Source organism: Schistocerca nitens, chromosome 1, assembly GCF_023898315.1.
Source record: "Schistocerca nitens isolate TAMUIC-IGC-003100 chromosome 1, iqSchNite1.1, whole genome shotgun sequence".
NCBI classification, from domain to species: domain Eukaryota; kingdom Metazoa; phylum Arthropoda; class Insecta; order Orthoptera; family Acrididae; genus Schistocerca; species Schistocerca nitens.
Genome location: NC_064614.1, coordinates 652,157,280 through 652,179,120, shown reverse-complemented (window position 1 = coordinate 652,179,120; position 21,841 = coordinate 652,157,280). Strand labels below are relative to the sequence as shown.

The following is a 21,841-nucleotide window of genomic DNA, read 5'->3' as shown; positions in this document are numbered from 1 at the left end:
GCGGTCGTCAATTTTATGAAAAAATGAATGCGTGGGCGTGGTCTTATGCTGTCGGATGGCTCAGAGCGCTGCCGCTGTGTGGGGCTCCGTCAGGGTGCGCAGCCTTACGCGAAAACCAAAACAACTGCACGCGGACTGGGCTCGCTGGGAGCTGGCAACCACGCGCATCCTCCGATGAATCGCACTGCGGGCGCGTCACCCACATCACGCCCGGCAAAACACGGGCCCTAAGCGCTCACTATGTCCCTGCTCACTATCTGGCGGAGGGGGTATTGCATTAATACTTACTTCTGGTTTTCTTTGCTCTGCGCAGGAATTTCACCAGAAATTGTATGGAATTCTCCCGCAAGCCCGTTTCATCCGCATCCGGAAAGAAACAGGGCAGTTATAGCATATATCTTAATACTCTGTAAGTCACAGTGTAGTGCATGGCGAAAGGTATCGCACTAACGTTATCAATTTTATTTCCTAATCCATTCGCGTACTGAAGAGAGAAATAGGGCTGTCTAAATGCCTCTACACATGCACTAATATTTCTCATTACTATCATCCAACAACGATATTTTCCTATAAACGACAACATCGCAAGTGAACAGTCACATTGCTAGTGATTTTTGCCAACATTACGGATCCTATTACGCTTCCTATCTGTCGAATATTCTTTTTCCAGACACTGTGCTGGGTTTTATCAATCAGATATTCCTTGATTCACGCATTTGCTACGACACTCCGTATGATCGTATCTTGATAAGAAGCCAATGTCGCAAATCTAGGAAGACTGCACCCACCTGTTCAGCTTCATCTATCGTTTGCAAGATTTCGTTAACGAATAAGCAAGCTAACCACCACGAGAGTGGCTTTCTCTGAATCAACGCACATCTGCATTTCTGGAAGTTACCCAAGTTATTTCTTTTAGCGCTAGTAAATATTTACATATCAGTGCTGATGAAACAGACAAATGACACTTTGTATTGATTCGCTATCAGTCCGTTTTATCCCACATTATCCCCAAACTTCACCTCTTGCCCCATTAGTATTGCTTCCCGCACTTTATTTTATAGCCAAGAAATTTAGTCGAAAATTGCTAAAATGTGTGGTTTTCACTCAACATGTGAAAAAATATGATTGCAGAACTATAGCTGCCTACAGCTGTCTAAAGGCATGTTTCAGCTAAAGACAGTAGCACAGTGGATAGCAGCGCACTGTAAATAACGTCAAGCCAATCTGACGAAATGGCGTGGTGGACAACGCAGTTTTGTACTGGATTTCCTGCTAATTGACCCATCACAATGCGTTCCCATGTTTTGAAAAAAGCTGTCAAAAAATTAAGTGCAATGTCGTAATTTTAATTGTAGTACAAGAACAAAGAGCATTAAAACTACTCTCGTAAACGTATTACATGAGTACCCAAATATTTCAGGAGTGGGGGGCGATTATCAAATACACCGATGGAGCTATTAATGGCAGGAGAAAGATATATAATTCCTAACTTTTCAGTTTCATTTCTTATTTGTGAAGTACTCTTCATTTTCGTAGGAAAATGAACACGCGTCCACTATATTTGGTGGAGAACAAAAGTATATAGAAACATTGGCTGTTTTACAAGTTGTCACGAATTTTTTAAGATTTTACCTTCAAGATCGCGTGATGCAGAATCCAGTATTAAGCTTCGTTTGCTATATTAACAGAATACTCGAGTACTTTGGGTACCCATGAATGCCGTCTGTCGAATGTTGTGTATCCTGTTACCCAATCTAAACAACAAACACACACAGACACTTATATAACTTCAGAATATCTAGGATGACTTGTTTATTCTTTTATGGTTGTTAATAACACACTGTAACTTTTATCATAGAGAGTAACTATCTGTTTGGCTGAGATTGCAGATGAGAAATTCTCTATTTTTCTGTATCCCAGATTACAGAAAAATAGAGAAAATTTCTCATCTGCAATCGCAGCCAAACAGATAGTTACTCTCTATAAGTTACAGTGTGTTATTAACAACCATACAGATCCATATTGGTCTACGGAACTGTTTAAGATGTGAAACCTACATCAAAATATTGGAGCTGAAGTTCAGACATGGCATTTGACTAACCGCATTTTCGAGACAGGAAAAATCGTACGGTTTATACCCAAATTAAGAGGACTAGTGAGTTCAGATTATGAGAAAACAGCGAATTGGCAAAGTAGTTTTCCTTGATTTAGCTGTCAACAGAAACAACTTCTGAATAGAGATGGAAAAATCTAATAGAAATGTAAGGTTTGAATTAAGAGCACCGAGAAGTAACAAAACTGTAACAAACTTCAAGACAAGCCGAATGACTAGTATGCAAAGTGCAAAATCAGAACTAATGACGACGCAGAGCCATATGAAGAACGTCAATGGAAGATACTAATAAGCTCTTTGGGAAATCTAGCAATGTAACCGATTTGTACAATCGTAAAAATCTCCGCTGATTCTCATGTGCCTTTCATTCGCCTGTAATCCCCTCCGAAATGCTTTAGCTCAATTTAGAAAAGCAACTGGACAAAAAGGACGCTTCAGTAAATACTGCAGCCAAAATGAGACCACCACATACACCATTATAAACTAATTCTTAATGAAGAAAGCTTCGTACAGGAACCTTGAAAGAAAGCTTCTTTATTCTAGTCTGAACGTAAAATACAGTAAATGGTTACCGGTTTCAGGTGACCACGACCAGCTTCCGCTTCAGATCTCTTGCAATGAACTAAGCTACTGCGAAAGTACATTAAAATTATGCTGACGCGGGAAAGTCAGTCGACAGCACCACAGCGACAATTTTCATAGCCCACACAGCGTGTGCGCGTGAGTATTCTGAAGTGCTTGACTGGTGTTATTTCAGAAAAATTTTTAATGTGTTTTTCGTTAGTGCATCTGAGAACACAGATCTGAAGGGGGTGTCATCGACCGAAACCTGTAGTCACTTATTGTAATTTGCAATCTAAAAGTGGAATAGTTACACGCGCTGCAGATACTCAATCGCTAATTATGTACTGGTGTCACTACTTCCAGAGGAATGCAATAGCGTTACTTTATTTTACAAATTAGGTCAAGGATACCAGAAGAAAGGCCTTTCAAAGAACTGTTGTGAACATAACATGAAGACGTAAAAATATTTCAGGACCGCGAAGGGACACGCGGTATTTTCAGCACAATAAGAGTATTCCAGTCACAGCTGAGGGAAGCAGCCTTTGATTCTGGTCGTTTTCGTTAGATGTCATCTTTACTAGTTGCTTATCTACTAGCTATTCATTCTTCACCATCAGTAGCTGCATCAACATTGAAACACTGATGATGCCCTCTATAGGCAGAGGCCGTCAATAGATCTGCATCATCTCCACCTGTGACAGATAAGTAATGCGTTTCAACCAATTAAAAGTTGCTCTGTCTCTAAGACAATACGTCCGCCATTATTCAATATAAATGTGTGCACCAATCATACGTAGAACCCCTGACCACAGTATCATTCTTTTCTTTCACATAGACAGCATTAAGGATCATTGCAGAGATCACTAATGTACTCTCCCTCGGTGGTTCTCGAAGGCAGAATTTCGACACTTTCCAGGATTCGTAGTTAATATCACCAAGTACATGGCCGGCATGGGAGGTTTAGGTGGAGTTCCCTATCGGCGGACAGTTCGCGAACACCCCAAGTGACGGTGTAGATGGTGCATCATATGTAGAGTAGGTGCCCACCGATTCACAGCTCCGTTTATGCTGGGCGTTGTATCGACTTTGCATCGCCATTATACTGCAATCTAAGCCACCTCTAGCAAATTGTGGAATCGCTCCTTTAGGCTAACTTCGAATTAAACTTCTCTCGAAAAATCTAGTTTTATGACTGAAGCTCCCATCAAAAATTAGTTCAGATCGAGCAGTTTAACACAAGATAAGGGGTAGTCCACGGATTTGCCGAAGTAAGTTAGGGTGTCAGTAATCCGTATAACGGTGATTTGTATGTCAAAACATGTCTAGTGTCCCTTCACTGATCTCACGAACTTGGAAATCAAACTATGCAGTACAATACAAACCACCTCCGTAAAATAAAATAAAAAAAAATCAGGAGGAACATGTTTTGCTTGCTGTGAGTCGTATCCATCACGATTTCTGCTGTCAACAAAGAGAAACAAGGTAACTTAATTAGCCGGCTACTTTTTATGAACAACTTTTTGGGCCCTTCTCCATGTATAGGGGATGCGTGAAATTTTTTAGTTAGCAAGGTGAGTGAAATTTTCTGTTCGTGAAGGACACAACGCCAATTTTTTTTTATAAGCCGCGGAGGGATCAAAGGCTCCAAAGCGCTTTATGCTTCAGTAAAAAGTAAAAAAAAAAGTGTCTGGTTACAATTTCCTCACGCTTTCGTTGTCACAGGATCTATTTAACTATGTAAAATTTGATTTGCCTTTTGTAACTACATACATTTCATATAACGTTCAGAAAATGCGCCAGAGCATTTCTGCAAATTACTGGAAGCGTCCGACAACACAGCAGAGATAGCGTAGTAGCGGCGAACAGGTTTCTGGACAAGAACCGTGGCTGACTCTTTGTTCGCCACGCTTGTGCAGTAACTGTACCTAAATTTCGAGATGGTGTAGAGTTAACACAGCTAACAAAGTAAAGACTCCTGTTAGAAACTTTACTTTAGAAGTTTGAATAAATAAACTTCTTAATCGTGTTTTCTCGATACTGTCATATCACGCCACTTTTTAAGAGGTGCTAATTAAAACTTTACTTGTACGTGAAGACTGAATATGAAATCATCTTTGGTGCGAGTGTAATCTTGCAGCTATATTACTTAGTGTGTACATGGCATGAAATATATATGAATCGAATTGAACATGATGACCGAATGAAAGTATATTAAGGAAGTTACATAGCTAGCATTTTGACATTTCTGTTTTTCTTCCTCGCGGAGCGTTGAATTCGTTAACCACAATATTTGCATGGAGAAACCTCGTACGAGGTGACCACTTGTCAGTGGCAATACTCACCACTTTGAGCCTGGCGATCGAGGGCAGCACCCTGGTGAGATCAGTCGCCTTGCGGATGAAAGTGTCGAGGTTTTCGCGGATGCCGTTGAGGTCCCTCATCATGGGAAACGTGTCTTCGCCGCCGTTCTCGTAATCACCCTCACCCATCGCCGCTGAGACGTGAGCACGAAACTAGTACGGCGACCGAGGAGCACAGAACAGACGGTAAAAAGCACTGACTCACAGCTTGGCAATACCAAACTATGTGCAGATCAGCCTCTCAATCTCTCGTGCAGGAGCAGGATTACGAGCAGCACACGGGGAGCCTGAACCGCGCCACGTCCACGTCCTCTCTGCACACGAACGCGGCCGGAAGAGAAGGCTGGCTCACCTCCAGCGGGCGTGACCGGCTGGCGCGCACTGCCACTGACTGTGAGCCGCTGCCGGCCGGCACCGCCGCAGCCGCAGACACGGCGCGATGGAAGCGCTGCTGCCGCCGGCGCCGGTGGCCTTGAACTGCCCTGGGGGCGCGGCTACGCTATCCGCCGCTACGGTATGAAGCCCCCTTTGACACGAACAACTTTCTTTCGTCAGTCTCACAAGGGGGTGACCACGATGTTCGGATCACGGATTTACTTCAGACTTTGTACATTTTTAGTAGAGTACCAGGATAACGTAATGTTCTCTGCAGCAAAGCACATTACCTTGAACGCTAACCACCTGACGGCCGCCAGCGCGTGCTCAGGGTCGCAAAGCACCGGTACATCACTGACGCATAAAACTTCTCTCGGGATTTGCTCGAAATGGCCTAAGTAGTATGCCTTACTACTTACAAATTATGTTGTCCTAAAGGACTACTAAAAGTGTACAAATTTTGAAGTAAATCTGTGATCTGAACTTCGTAGCCTCCTTTTTTCAGTTGAATACTAGTGTTAAATTAAGCGCTCTGGCGTTTAATTCCCATACTGAGCCTCGTCTGTCACGAGTGGTCGTTTCCGTTCACATGTCAGCATCTACATCCGATGGCAATCAACAATTTCTTTGATATTCCAATCTGTCTTCCCCTAAAGTTTTCTTTGATATTTTAACACTTGTCCGATTACGTCCCTTCTAATCAGAGTTTGCCACCATGGGCGCCAGATAAACTTTATCCAAGAGGGTGCAAAATTCTAAAATTTTCATTTTTTACATCGAAAAAGTTCAAAGAAAGTCATCACGTTTTGTATTATCGGGAAATATGGGAGAGAGTGTCATTGAAATGATACAGGATTTGGACCTTAAATCATTAAAAGAAAGGGGTTTTTCGTTGCGACGGAATCTTCTCACGAAATTCCCATCACCAACTTTCTCCTCCGAATGCGAAAATATTTTGTTGACACCGACCTACATAGGGCGGAACGATCACCGCGATAAAATAAGGGAAATCAGAACTCGTATGGAAAGATATAGGTGTTCATTCTTTCCGCGCCCTACACGAGATTGGAATAATACAGAATTGTGAAGGTGGTTCGATGAACCCTTTGCCAAGCACTTAAATGTGATTTGCAGAGTATACATGTAGATGTAGATATGTTAAGCGACTAGATGACTATGAGAGCAACTAACTTTGACAAGAAGTACCAGAAACTTTGTCTCAAACGTTAAAATTCACCCAACAATTTCTTATGCTAGATTACTTTGATACTTTAACCATTTGTCACCAGTATATGCAAAGTACGTAGTCCTTACATTAAGATGAATATAGCTGCCAACTCCTGATATTAACCATTTGAAATTACGTCCGTATATTGTTAAAAAGAGTGCATCCATCGAGTTAGTAAATCGAAAATAAAAATAGTTTTTTGTATGATGTATCAGTAATGTTGGGTTGATACTGAAACTTAAAAATCTGGAACAGAAAAGATCTGGTCGACTGATGAAATACTGTTAGATATCAACTCACAAAAAATGCTACTGATCAATTCTCCTCAGAGCGGAAGACCAGGGGATGAACTTTGATACAGTCTTCAGAACTTCTCTCTTCTTTCAAAACTTGACATTGTCATGTTAATAGACTGATGCATTATTTTCAGGTCTTCTGTATTTTAATGCTGACTGTCGTAATAGAAGCCGAACCCAAATGCGTTTTGAAAGTTACTTTTTGCTGTCGTCGTCGTCGTTTTAGGGCCAGTTTAACCTAGGACCAACATTGGATGAGATGAACGTGGAGAACCTCTCGAAGCAACCAAGGTTCAACACTCCCCACTTTGAGGCTTATTGTGAAGCTTTGCTAAATGATCTGCAGAATTTGGAAAAATATGACGGCATGTTGCACTGTGTGCACCCCGTAGACTTCACATGTCACCTATTCCACCTTTAAGTTCAACTTTTTTTCCGAATCTTCTACAGCAGAAAATGTTATTGCTCGTTTTCGTTTGGTTCATTGGGGTCCCTATACGGAGTATAAACGAACGCACCCACAATGCAGCATTGCAGTGTACTTTAGAGTCTATAATCACTACGAAATGATTTTTCAGCATGTCTCGTCAGGTAGTCTTTATGGACAGATAAATGTAAATTACGATCGTGATTAAGTTGTACAGCTAGGGAAGGGTAACTGAAGCCATGTTTCCTTTGTGAGGTTGTTTAACTGCCCTTTCCTGCAACTTGTTAAAGGATGTACGAGGAATCGACAGAGAACGCAGGGGATCTCATTACGGCCAATATTTATATAAAAGGTTCAAGTCCATCATGCTTGAAAAAGAGCCGAAACCACCGCCAGGACAAGAAAACTGTATGATTTACCGTGAACGGCTGTACAACTGAACAAACTGATGTTACGTAATGCTTGCTAAAGTCACAGTGATTCCCGATGCATTCGGTGATGCTAGAAGAGATAGTCGAATCGCAGATTGTAATTTATTCCTTTTGTAAGCTTATACAGAGTGTACCCGTGGTCTAGGGGTAGCGTCTTTGATTCATAATCAAAACGTCTTCGGTCCCGGGTTCGATCCCCGCTACTGCCTAAATTTTGATAAATAATCAGCATTGGCGGCCGAAAACATCCGGCATAAAAAGTCAGCCTCATTCTGCCAACGGCCTTGTCAAAGAGGGCGGAGGAGCGGATAGAGGTTCAGGGCACTCTTGTCCTAGGGGTGGGAAATTGCCCCTAAAGGCGGAAGAATCAGCAATGATCAACGACATGAGGATGCAGAAGGCAATGGAAACCACTGCATTAAATACACGTAACGTGTATCCACAGGACATTTGGCCTGTAATTGAAGAAGTGTCATGATGATCTCTCCATTGGCAAAAGATTCCGGAATAGTCCCCCATTCGGACCTCCGGGAGGGGACTGCCAAGGGGGAGGTTACCGTGAGAAAAAGATTGAATAATCAACGAAAGGATAGCGTTCTACGAGTCGGGGCGTGGAATATCAGAAGCTTGAACGTGGTAGGGAAACTAGAAAATCTGAAAAGGGAAATGCAAAGGCTCAATCTAGATATAGTAGGGGTCAGTGAAGTGAAGTTATGAATAGGAAGGTAGGGCAGAGGGTGTGTTACTGTGAACAGTTCAGTGACCGGGTTGTTCTAAACAGAATCGACAGCAGACCAACACCGACAACGATAGTTCGGGTACACATGACGACGTCGCAAGCTGAAGATGAACAGATAGAGAAAGTGTATGAGGATATTGAAAGGGTAATGCAGTATGTAAAGGGGGACGAAAATCTAATAGTCATGGGCGACTGAAATGCAGTTGTAGGGGAAGGAATAGAAGAAAAGGTTACAGGAGAATATGGGCTTGGGACAAGGAATGAAAGAGGAGAAAGACTAATTGAGTTCTGTAACAAGTTTCATCTAGTAATAGCGAATACCCTGTTCAAGAATCACAAGAGGAGGTATACTTGGAAAAGGCCGGGAGGTACGGGAAGATTTCAATTACATTACATCATGGTCAGACAGAGATTCCGAAATCAGATACTGGATTGTAAGGCGTACCCAGGAGCAGATATAGACTCAGATCACAATATAGTAGTGATGAAGAGTAGGCTGAAGTTCAAGACATTAGTCAGGAAGAATCAATACGCAAAAAAGTGAGATACGGAAGTACTAAGGAATGACGAGATACGTTTGAAGTTCTCTAACGCCATAGATACAGCAATAAGGAATAGCGCAGTAGGCAGTACAGTTGAAGAGGAATGGACATCTCTAAAAAGGGCCATCACGGAAGTTGGGAAGGAAAACATAGGTACAAAGAAGGTAGCTGCGAAGAAACCATGGGTAACAGAAGTAATACTTCAGTTGATTGATGAAAGGAGGAAGTACAAACATGTTCCGGGAAAATCAGGAATACAGAAATACAAGTCGCTGAGGAATGAAATAAATAGGAAGTGCAGGGAAGCTAAGACGAAATGGCTGCAGGAAAAATGTGAAGACATCAAAAAAGATATGATTGTCGGAAGGACAGACTCAGCATACAGGAAAGTCAAAACAACCTTTGGTGACATTAAAAGCAGCGGTGGTAACATTAAGAGTGCAACGGGAATTCCACTGTTAAATGCAGAGGAGAGAGCAGATAGGTGGAAAGAATACATTGAAAGCCTCTATGAGGGTGAAGATTTGTCTGATGTGGTAGAAGAAGAAACAGGAGTTGATTTAGAAGAGATAGGGGATCCAGTATTAGAATCGGAATTTAAAAGAGCTTTGGAGGACTTACGGTCAAATAAGGCAGAAGGGATAGATAACATTCCATCAGAATTTCTAAAATCATTGTGGGGAAGTGGCAACAAAACGACTATTCACGTTGGTGTGTAGAATATATGAGTCTGGCGACATACCATTTGACTTTCGGAAAAGCATCATCCACACAATTCCGAAGACGGCAAGAGCTGACAAGTGCGAGAATCATCGCACAATCAGCTTAACAGCTCATGCAGCGAAGCTGCTTACAAGAATAATATACAGAAGAATGGAAAAGAAAATTGAGAATGCGCTAGGTGACGATCAGTTTGGCTTTAGGAAAAGTAAAGGGACGAGAGAGGCAATTCTGACGTTACGGCTAATCATGGAAGCAAGGCTAAAGAAAAACCAAGACACTTTCATAGGATTTGTCGACCTGGAAAAAGCGTTCGACAATATAAAATGGTGCAAGCTGTTCGAGATTCTGAAAAAAGTAGGGGTAAGCTATAGGGAGAGACGGGTCATATACAATATGTACAACAACCAAGAGGGAATAATAAGAGTGGACGATCAAGAACGAAGTGCTCGTATTAAGAAGGGTGTAAGACAAGGCTGTAGCCTTTCGCTCCTACTCTTCAATCTGTACATCGAGGAAGCAATGATGGAAATAAAAGAAAGGTTTAGGAATGGTATTAAAATACAAGGTGAAAGGATATCAATGATACGATTCGCTGATGACATTGCTATCCTGAGCGAAAGTGAAGAAGAATTAAATGATCTGCTGAACGTAATGAACAGTCTAATGAGTACACAGTATGGTTTGAGAGTAAATCGGAGAAAGACGACGGTAATGAGAAGTAGTAGAAATGAGAACAGCGAGAAACTTAACATCAGGATTGATGGTCACGAAGTCAATGAAGTTAAGGAATTCTGCTACCTAGGCAGTAAAATAACCAATGACGGACGGTGCAAGGAGGACATCAAAAGCAGACTCGCTATGGCAAAAAGGCATTTCTGGCCAAGAGAAGTCTACTAATATCAAATACCGGCCTTAATTTGAGGAAGAAATTTCTGAGAATGTGCTTCTACATTGTATGGTCGTGAAACATGGACTATGGGAAAACCGGAACAGAAGAGAACCGAAGCATTTGAGATGTGGTGCTACAGGCGAATGTTGAAAATTTGGTGGAGTGATAAGGTAAGGAATGAGGAGGTTCTGCGCAGAATCGGAGAGGAAAGGAATATGTGGAAAATACTGATAAGGAGAAGGGACAGGATGATAAGACATCTGCTAAGACATGAGGGAATGACTTCCATGGTACTAGAGGGAGCTGAAGAGGGCAAAAACTGTAGAGGAAGACAGAGATTGGAATACGTCAAGCAAATAATTGAGGACGTAGGTTGCAAGTGCTACTCTGAGATGAAGAGGTTAGCACAGGAAAGGAATTCGTGGCGGGCCGCATCAAACCAGTCAGTAGACTGAAAAAAAAAAAAACCTTTGAATATCGAATCGGTGGATTTCTTTTATCAGGCACTTCAACTAAATAAATTAATCTGGCTCTGTTACATTTGGTTCAAGTAAATCATCACTCATCAAATCAATGATTAAGGAATGCAATTGACTGCTATGTAAAACAATGGTCTCAGTAGATTCAGTTTATTACTCAAAAGTGGTCTAGGGGTAGTGTCTTTGATAAGTAATCAAAACGTCCTCGGTCCCGAGTATGAAACCCGCCACCGCTTAAATTTTGATTAGTAATAAGCATTGGCGGCTGAAGACTTCCGGAATAAGAAATCACCCTCATTCTGCCAACGGCGTCCTCAAAGAGGGCAGAGGAGCGGTCTGAGGTTCAGGACACACTTGTCCTTGGGGCGGAAAGAGCCCACGAAGACGGAAAAATCAGCAATGATCAACGGCATGAGGATGCAGACGGCAATGGAATCCACTGCATTTAAGACGCGAAGTGTATCCACAGGACATGTGGCCTGTAATTGAAAAGTGTCTGGCAGCATCAAGCCAGAATACTGGTGACTTAAAAAGAACTCAAATAATCAAATCTTAAAACAAACGAATTCAAGAACAACTGAATTTGATAAACTAATGTCCTGGCAAACTTGGATAAGGATCTGGAATTGTAATTCAAAGTTAACGCGTATTAGAACAAAACATTTACGTTAGCGGCGGTTGCACCATGAGTGCTACAGTTCAGTGCATAGACAAAGGGTTTGTGTGTGTGTGTGTGTGTGTGTGTGTGTGTGTGTGTGTGTGTGTGTGTGTGTGTGTGTCAACTACCCCCTTTAGTAAAGTTGCTTTATAAGACAATCCGATTCCAGGGCCGAACGCAAAGATGTTAAAGGAATTTACTTGTGTTTAATTCTAGTAATCTCGTATCCTCTTTTTACCAAACTATAATTATTATACGTATGTTTTAAATTACTTTACGTCAGACGTTCCAATTCACCAACGGTAAAGAACCTTGTCTCTAAGAGTGATACAGCACTTAGCGAACCATTGTTTTTTTTTTTTTTTCTCTTTGTGGCATGTCGGCGTGGCAGACACACTCCAGCACACACACACAGAACACAAGATGCCAGGCTGCTGATTATCGCGCTCAAAGCCCTAGGAATTTTCTCACGGGCCAGTTGCCACAATCCGGCCCGCCTTGACCTGTTTTGGCGCCGTCGGCTACGAGGAGAGTTACGTAAATTCAACTCGTGTCCAAATGTGGTGCTCGACTCAGCTGCTTTACATTCTATCCTGGGTGTTCTATCGGCAGTTTATCAAGCGTTTCTGCCTACCACTTTGAGCATAAGCAAGACCTCCCGCTGATCCGTGCGTCGACGGTCCACGGCGGTTACGGCATGAGGCAGCGCCTGGTGCGTCACCACGTACTGCATACGTCACTGTAGTGACGCCATCTCTGGAAACGGACATTCTCCACACGAGCAGGCGGCAGTGGGGAAACTCCCGTAATCTTAAGTTCGGCCTCGGGCACCTTTCTAACGAGGCAACGCTCGACGCCCGCAAGCTGCTACGTGGAATTATTTCGAAGTTAATACTCGTGGCAGTTAAGATGCACGACAGTGCATTTCTTGTAATTTACGTTCTATGGGCAGCGATGTAGGTACACGCTTAACACCTGATTCGCCTCTCTCAGCTTCCACGATATATTTGCTACACACTAATACCCAATGGAATGAAACCAAGGCATCATTAGTCCCAAATGATATGAAACTACAAAATCGAAGATATACAACGGACGATGTGCGAATCGTAGATATCACGATTAACCCTTGTCAATATTTGACAACGAGAAATACAGCGGAGTAATTTCTAACTTCCAAGACAAAAGCTGCTGGTAGTATTTCCAGGGAACTGAGCAGTCACAGGCGACTGCTAACTAATGTAACACGAGGCCAGACGCAGCTTTAGTAAACATCCTGCCGGCCGCGGTGGCCGAGCGGTTCTAGGCGCTTCAGTCGAACTGCGCGACCGCTGGTTCGAATCCTGCCTCGGGCATGGATGTGTGTGATATCCTTAGGTTAGTTAGGTTTAAGTATTTCTCAGTTCTAGGGGACTGATGATCTCAGATGTTACGTCCCATAGCGCTCAGAGCCATTTGAATAAACATCCTACCTGTGTAATCATACGGGACTTGGCTGTGATACTAACCAGGATCTTGTCACATTCTTAGTTTACATCTTGCTAAATATGTACAAAGTAATGTTATTTGCATATTCCTGCCAAAGTTGAAATTTTGTAACGAATTACACTTTGTGATCACTAAATACCACGGACGGTCTTCTGCAGTCGTTACTACAATTATTGTTACTTTTTATTGCTATAGAAAGGTCACAATTTATCGAAACTTCCTGGCAGATTAAAACTTTTGTGCCGGGCCGAGACTCGAACTCGGGACCTTTGCCTGTCGCGAGCAAGTGCTCTATCATCTGAGCTACCCATGCAAGACTGACGACCCGTTATCACAGTTTTAATTCCACCGGTACCCCGTCTCCTACCATCAGCACAGAAGCTCTCCTGCGAACCTAGCATAACTAGCACTCCTGAAAGAAATGATATTGCGGAGGCATGACTTTGCCATAGCCTGGATGATATTTCCAGAACAAAATATTCACTCTGCCAGCAAGTTTCGTATTAGCGCACACTCCGCTAAATTTCATTCTGGAAACATCCTCGAGGCTGTGGCAAAGACATGTCCACCCCAGTATCCTTCCCTCCAGGAGTGCTAGTTCTGCTTTGTTCGCAGGAGTTTCAGTGAAGTTTGGAAGGTAGGAGACGAGGTACTGGTGGAATTAAAGCTGTGAGGAAGGGTCCTGAGTCGTGCTTGGGTAGCTCAGATGGTAGATCACTTGCACGCGAAAGGCAAAGGTTCCGAGTTCGAGTCTCTGTCTAGCGCACAGTTTTGATCTGCCAGGAAGATTCATATCAGCGCACACTTCGCTACAGAGTGAAAATTTCATTCTATCACAATTTATTCTTGACCTTTTTAACACGACACTATGCAATAACTTTTCGAAATTTATCATCAGAAAATAAAATAATTCATCTTGCACTCATCCGCATTCGTACTGTAACCGAAACAGTTCTACCATTCTGTAAAAGGAAACTTATTTAATGCAGTTATGATCTTCTGAGTTAAGGGTCAATTTTTAACAGCTCAACTGCACAGCTGTAACGAATTATGCGAGTAGTATATTTGAAGGAGGAGGAGGAGGAGGAGGAGGAGGAGGAGGAGGAGGAGGTGGTGGTGGTGGTGGTTGAATGCACTGAATATTTAAACGGACAATTAGTACAGTCGCTTCACATTTTGTTGACAGAACATCTCTAGTCCTCAGAACTAGTATCACACGTCCTCAGGTGAACAGCCTATCTGTGCCACACGGGACATACGAGCAGCCACAACACCACTGCTCAAAATAATTTTTTGTGTGAAAAGATGTCTATGATACGGCATTATACACAAAAAGCGTTTAAAAAAGTCTCCCATATTCGCACAGGAAATAGTACAACATTCATGTCAACCCCTACGTCGGGAAATACACTCCTGGAAATGGAAAAAAGAACACATTGACACCGGTGTGTCAGACCCACCATACTTGCTCCGGACACTGCGAGAGGGCTGTACAAGCAATGATCACACGCACGGCACAGCGGACACACCAGGAACCGCGGTGTTGGCCGTCGAATGGCGCTAGCTGCGCAGCATTTGTGCACCGCCGCCGTCAGTGTCAGCCAGTTTGCCGTGGCATACGGAGCTCCATCGCAAGTCTTTAACACTGGTAGCATGCCGCGACAGCGTGGACGTGAACCGTATGTGCAGTTGACGGACTTTGAGCGAGGGCGTATAGTGGGCATGCGGGAGGCCGGGTGGACGTACCGCCGAATTGCTCAACACGTGGGGCGTGAGGTCTCCACAGTACATCGATGTTGTCGCCAGTGGTCGGCGGAAGGTGCACGTGCCCGTCGACCTGGGACCGGACCGCAGCGACGCACGGATGCACGCCAAGACCGTAGGATCCTACGCAGTGCCGTAGGGGACCGCACCGCCACTTCCCAGCAAATTAGGGACACTGTTGCTCCTGGGGTATCGGCGAGGACCATTCGCAACCGTCTCCATGAAGCTGGGCTACGGTCCCGCACACCGTTAGGCCGTCTTCCGCTCACGCCCCAACATCGTGCAGCCCGCCTCCAGTGGTGTCGCGACAGGCGTGAATGGAGGGACGAATGGAGACGTGTCGTCTTCAGCGATGAGAGTCGCTTCTGCTTTGGTGCCAATGATGGTCGTATGCGTGTTTGGCGCCGTGCAGGTGAGCGCCACAATCAGGACTGCATACGACCGAGGCACACAGGGCCAACACCCGGCATCATGGTGTGGGGAGCGATCTCCTACACTGGCCGTACACCACTGGTGATCGTCGAGGGGACACTGAATAGTGCACGGTACATCCAAACCGTCATCGAACCCATCGTTCTACCATTCCTAGACCGGCAAGGGAACTTGCTGTTCCAACAGGACAATGCACGTCCGCATGTATCCCGTGCCACCCAACGTGCTCTAGAAGGTGTAAGTCAACTACCCTGGCCAGCAAGATCTCCGGATCTGTCCCCCATTGAGCATGTTTGGGACTGGATGAAGCGTCGTCTCACGCGGTCTGCACGTCCAGCACGAACGCTGGTCCAACTGAGGCGCCAGGTGGAAATGGCATGGCAAGCCGTTCCACAGGACTACATCCAGCATCTCTACGATCGTCTCCATGGGAGAATAGCAGCCTGCATTGCTGCGAAAGGTGGATATACACTGTACTAGTGCCGACAATGTGCATGCTCTGTTGCCTGTGTCTATGTGCCTGTGGTTCTGTCAGTGTGATCATGTGATGTATCTGACCCCAGGAATGTGTCAATAAAGTTTCCCCTTCCTGGGACAATGAATTCACGGTGTTCTTATTTCAATTTCCAGGAGTGTATTTAGTTGAGACATGAATCACTGTCTTATGCTATCCATCTGTCGCTTGACTCCACAGGAAGTGCTTAATGTGGTTACCACTCACGTTTACACATCTTTCACGTTTACACATCTTTCACGTTTCCTCTTCAAAGAATCAGAACTACTGTGAATACATCCGGCTGCCCTCGCATTTGGTAATGTTCGCACGTTGTCGGTAGGTGTGGAGTTCACCAAAGCCTTTAATCGTCGCCAGAAATCTAGGGGAGTAAGGTCACGTGTACGGGGAGGCCATGCAACAGTTCCTCGACCGAGACATAGCTCATAAAACGTCCAAGTTTTGTACTGGCGCAGGCAGTGCGGTAGAGCTGCGTCGTGCATAAACCATGTGTGTTTTCTGCAAGGTTAACGCTTTCCAATAGCGCTAGTAATCAAGCTTTTTCTGTGCCAGCACAATCTCAGAACGCTGTTTGTGGGATGGCTGTGTAGGAGACAGTTTTAAATGGTAAGTCTAAGAACAGTATAGCAGTCAGAGAAATAAGTACGGAGAGAGAACAAACAGACAGCAATGAACAACAAGAAGGCGGCCTACAACGTAGAGTACTGACCTTCCACAACTCAAGTGGAGTGTTCCGTAACTCAGTAAGCATTTATTAACGGTCATAAGCGGGACTTATTTTCTAGTTTTCAACCACAACTGTCTCCAGTAAGTATTAGGGCACTTTTTTTTAAAAAAAATAACCTTTCGTTGATCTACAACTACACGGAACATTTAAACGTGGTTTACCTTTGCAGTTCATTCCTCTTGTCGGAGGCAGAGCGAATTCCCACCACAGTGCTCCGCTTGTCGCAGCGCTCGCTAATCAGCTACCTCTTATTCAGTTGCTCACCGCTGTAATCGTGTTGAACTCTAAGGGATCTGCACTGGATGATTAGTAGATATCTGTAATAGGAAAGGGCAGGATGGAGCGCACATTAAGGGAATGGAAAGACGAGGATGAAAATTAACAAAGTTAACCGCTGCAACGTTGCCAATAGAAGGAAAACGACGATAGAATGAAAGACTTCAGCTAGGCCTTTAGCATTTTTAGCGGAAACTCTCATTCGCAATGAATTCGCAAATGTTTCATACGCCGAAATTCTTATGAAGGAGACCATCCCTCTCGCATAGGGTCACCTTGACCGACATGAATTATTGACGTTCTGTATGACAAATCAATACTTTGGTCTATGTTAAACCCACCTTGAAGACCCAGAGGAAACACTAAAAACATTTCAGACCGTTCTGCACGTTCTTTGAAGAAAATTACTGTCGTTTATGGTGTCGTTTGCGGAGTGAATTTCTAGTGCTCTATACTCAAGGGTGTGTAGCCAGTTATCTAGTTCATTAGGACTTCATTCTGGCAATGGTAATGTCTTGCTGTCTAGATTAATCTATTTCCCCTCTGTTCCCTTCTGGCAATCTTGGGCTTTCCGTAATACTTGTATTGTCGCTGCAATGGATTTTCAGCGACTTGCTGAGTGACAGCTACTGCTATGCGAAACCACAAAGACACAATAACGAGGAAAATATTTCTCATTGCCTCAGGGAATACCGGGAGGAAACTGCGTACCTGTTTTCCTCTATCTATACTGATGATTCATTACTCAAGAGAGATGAAGTAGGTATTCCGAAAATCGCAATACTGAGAGATGCATTACTAATGCCAATCCATCTTTACATATCAACGTAAGATTGTCAAGATAAGAATAGATTTTCATGCAACCTCTGTTAAACTGAATAACGGCGCACCACGTTAAAGAGGAAGTTGCGTATTAATCTAAGAAATAATACTCGCGTCCATAGCCGGTGTCACTAAGATTTCGAGGTAGTCAGCGGTGGAAGCAATTTCCATCACTGGTTTTCCTGGTGAGAGCAGGACAGGGGTGCACAGTTTCTGATCACGAGGCTGTGTGTTAATGTCTATCCTAAAGGCCAGGACCCTCCGCAGTACCATCGTGTGAGAGCATGACACTGTTTATAACGATCCCTGAATTGGGTACACACATTAAGAGGCTCCTTTGGTACCATCCGAGAAGAGTCGTGCATATGCCAGCTTCATGTTTTCCACTATCTTGTCAATTTTTTAATGCCCCGTAACATCACACCCCCACAGAGATATACATCATTGTCATCCACATGACAGATTGAAGTTTCATACAACGCCGAGTCTACACATTCTGCGTGGTGTCTGTCTGTTCTATATCGTGCCTCCCTACCACTTTCGCGCAACGACGCTCTGAGCGTGCTTTTTAGGGAATTGACTAGTTTGAACCTGGGACCTGTTGCTGGTAAGGAGACGCCAGACCACACATGACATGTAGAATTCAGAAGAGGTCAGTGAGACTAGCGATGATATAACCAAATACTTAATGATTTCAGGGTCAGCTCCACTGCACTCCCTGTAAAAGAATCTTAATACTAACTAAATTTAGTGGAAGGGGTTCAAGGCTTTCCTATTTTTAGTTAGCTGGTAAAATAACGTCGAAAAAGCAGTTAAGTTTACCATTGGAAATTTTATTCTACTTACAAAACATCGTTTATAAATTGCACTATTGATAAAAGAAAATGTTTTAATACAGGATGGTAAAAACCAACTGCGTTCAACAAAAATGTGAACGAATATTCCCTGAATGGGTTTCCAAGTTCTACAATGGATCGAAGGATGACCTATGCCATATCACATCTACAACCTAGGTTTAATTTAACTTTCACAAAAGAGAAAACTATCAAAATGGACTACAGTGACCCTCAATTATCTTTAATTACTTATCTAACTTGTCGCAAATTACAGTGGCTGATGTGGGTTCTCAATAACTGTATAACAGAAAAATCATCGCGTTTCAGATTTTTACTTCAGGTGGCAAATGTGAACACCATGAGCTTTAATTGACGATCGACACTAGTATTACGCAAAAAGGGGGTGTAACAGATGAGACTTCTGCAGTTCTGAGTGAAGCTTTATGCGCTGTTATGCGGCATCGCGTGCATTCATTACCTTGTCGGTGTTCGTCAGGGGGCGGCGGTCAGCACAGCTCCGCTCACCTCGCCGTCTCCGAAGCAACTCTGTCCTAACTTCTCCTTACTACAATTTACCGAAGTTGGTTTGAAAAAAACTATCCGGCTGTGTTTTCATCTGACCAATCAGGGTCTCAATGTTAACCTTAAGCTCCGCCTACAAAAATTCTGTCTATCCAATGAGAAACGTTATACTTTTCGTGGTGGGGCAATGTTTTTGAAGTCTGCAACGTAACAGAGAGGCGAAAAAGTCTCACGCTAAAACTTGCGGGTGGTGTGGTCCTAGCGGTTAGCTGGCGACGTGGGTGTGCGTCCGTCCCTTATCGTAGGGCCTTCCAGCTTAACACGGTTCTGCTCTCGGCTTCTGTTCTCGTTTCTCCCCTCGGAACTGCGCCTGTCCCACGGTGGGAAGGTATGACATGCATTTAGGCATTCTTGTGTTAGCCTGTGGTATTCCATTTGCTCACTCGTTACTCGTATTACTTTGGTTAATTTAATGTCACGATTTATTCGGAGCTATGTGACATACTACTGGATTTGCTTATCATGTCAGGGTTTTCATGGAAGGTGTTGGATTTGCCTGACACCTTACACGAGAACAGAAGAGCGATCCTACCCAGTGTTTCATACGTCCCAGAAACACGGAAGTAGGCAGTGTTCACGTTCACCGAGGTGACAAATGTCGGGATATCGATATGCACAAATGTATATGGCGGTAGCATCGCGTACACGGTGTATGAAAGGGCAGTGCACTGGTGCAGCTGTCACTGGTACTCAAGTGTTACTGTGTAATGGCTTCCGACGTGATTATGGCCGCACGACGGGAATTAACAGACGTAGAGAGCGGAATGGTAGTTGGAGCTAAATGCATCGGACATTCCATTTCGGAGCTCCGAGATCCACAGTGTCGAGAGTGCTCCGAAAATATTACATTTCACCATGGGCAACGCAGTGGCTGGCGGCCTTCACGTAACGACCGAGAGCGCAGTGTTGTCAGTGCTATAAAGCAAGTAAAACTACGTGAAATAACCGCAAAAATCAATGTGGGACGTACGTCGAACGTATCCATTAGGATAGCTCGGCGAAATTTGGCGTTAATGGGCTGTGGCAGCAGATGATCGACGCGAGCGCCTGTGCTAACAGCATATCGCCTAAAGCACATCTCCTGGACTCGTGACCATATCGTTTGGACCCTAGACGACTGGAAAACCGTGGCCTCGTCAGATGAGTCTCGATTTCACATGGTAAGAGCTGACGGATGGGTTGGAGTATGGCGCAGACCCCACCAAGCCACGGGCCCAAGTTGTCAACAAGGCACTACGCAAGCTGGTGCTGGCTCTATAACAGTGTGCGCTGTGTTCTGTAACCCACATGAACCGATCGTTGTCTGGAAATGGTTATTTTTTGGCTATTTTGAGGCCCTTTGCAGTCATTCATGGACTTCACGTTCCCGAAAAACGACGGAATTTTTATAGATAACAATGCACCACAATTGTTCGCAATTGGTTTGAAGGGCGGTCTGAACAATTCGAGCGAATGACATGGCCGCCTAGATCGCCCGCATGAATCTCATCAGTCATTAGTGGCACGTAATCAAGATGGATGGTTGACCGGGATTGAAGGGACCAAACAGCAAGGTCATCAGTCCCTTGTTTCAAAGGTGGTCCATTCGCACGGATTACATCTCAGAAGAGTCATAACGATAAAAGGTAAAAGGCTAAAAAACGTGAAAGTGCAGTCGTGTTGTCAATGGTGAAGCAACCCCAAGGCTATGCTAGAGGCAGGAAATATCCCACCTTTGATGCAATGCAGGCAAGACGACCAGCTATTCAAAAGCGTTCAAACGCTAGAATTCGAAAGTGCGTATTGTAAAGTGAGACTAACCAAATCTAAAAAGCGATAAAAACAGAGTAAAAGGGAGAGAAAAGAGAATCTTGGCCAGGGAGGGGAGTCAGGAATCTCCAAATACAGCTTACAGTGGGAGACACACTAATCCTCACCGCCCTGCCCCTACTCCAGAGGGAGATTAAAAACCTTAGAACCGAAAATAAAAACCACTTTCATGGAGGAAACTGAGAACCAGTTCAACCATCCGGGAATCGTCAACTGTACTTAGTACGCAAAGCCAAAAGAGGGGGGAATTCCATCAAAATGTGGGCTACTGACTGGAAGGACCTACAACCACAAAGTGGGGGCGGCTCATTACGCAAAAGAAAACCATGTGTCAGCCTGGTATGCCCGATGCGGAGAAGACATAGGGTGGTCGAGTCGTTTCGGGAGAGGCGGAAGGAAGAACGCCACGGGACAGGTGTCACCTTAATCGCACGAACTTTATTAGACAGGGAGGTAGCCTCCCAAGACTTGACCCATGATTGTGCGAAGTGGGTTTTGATATGAAGTCGTAAATCCGCCGCAGGAGTGGTTATAGAGACGGGGTGATAAGTGACTGCTCCTCCAACCAAACGGTCAGCAAGCTCATTACATGGGATACCCACATGGCCAGGGACCCAGAGAAAGTCAACGGAACAAGCAGCTTGGTGAAGATCAGCGAGACGGTCATGGATGGCCGAGACCAAGGGATGGCGGGAAAAACAATGGTCAACAGCTTGAAGGCCACTCACTGAGTCCGTACATAACAAAACGCGGTTGAGTTGGGACCG

The 21,841-nt window shown here is 44.2% G+C and overlaps 1 protein-coding gene across 4 annotated transcripts in view; it reads right to left on the bottom strand.

The window, feature by feature from the left end:
- Positions 1–21,841, bottom strand: part of LOC126258817 (calpain-A) — a 668,101-nt gene that overhangs the window by 231,892 nt on the left and 414,368 nt on the right. Inside the window, exon 1 of one of the 4 annotated variants that reach the window (XM_049955672.1) lies at positions 5,020–5,429. The exons of the other annotated variants lie outside the window; for them this stretch is intronic. Within the exon in view, the coding sequence (XP_049811629.1) occupies positions 5,020–5,166 (147 nt within the window). The 5' untranslated portion in view covers positions 5,167–5,429. Of the gene's footprint in view, positions 1–5,019; positions 5,430–21,841 lie in introns of those variants that run through there. 4 annotated transcript variants of the gene reach the window in all.